At 48.0% G+C, this 348-nt stretch overlaps 1 protein-coding gene across 1 annotated transcript; it reads right to left on the minus strand.

Annotated features, from left to right (window-relative positions):
* Positions 1-102: 102 nt before the first annotated feature.
* On the minus strand, positions 103-345 carry CSUI_007964 (uncharacterized protein; the record flags this gene model as incomplete). Its single annotated transcript, XM_068068105.1, has 1 exon — positions 103-345. A coding segment is annotated over one exon (156 nt), but the record flags the coding sequence as incomplete, so codon positions are not given.
* Between the last annotated feature and the right edge of the window lie 3 nt (positions 346-348).

Below are 348 nucleotides of genomic sequence, written 5' to 3' on the forward strand. Positions count from 1 at the left end.
CGGACGATTTACTCTCGACTGACTCCCAATGACACACCACGTTTCCATGGTTCTTCATTGTAGAACACGGCACCGAGGTTCTTGAATTGCTGCCTCCCTATTCCGAACTCTTGTTAAACTATGACTGGCACGTGTGAGCAAGCCATTCTATTTTGTTTGCTGAAGCCAACTACCGAGAGGGTACAAACATCACTTCATGAATGTAAAACATAGTGGGAAGAGAAAAAACCAAACGCCGTGAACGTTTTCTCCAGTCCGTCCGTCGACGTTGCTAACCAACTCTTCTGACCTCTGAGCCAGCTGTTGACGACTGTCCGGAATGCCAATCTCCGGACTGACTGCACGAAA

Source organism: Cystoisospora suis, assembly GCF_002600585.1.
Source record: "Cystoisospora suis strain Wien I chromosome Unknown contig_4325, whole genome shotgun sequence".
In the NCBI taxonomy this organism is placed as follows: Eukaryota; Apicomplexa; class Conoidasida; order Eucoccidiorida; family Sarcocystidae; genus Cystoisospora; species Cystoisospora suis.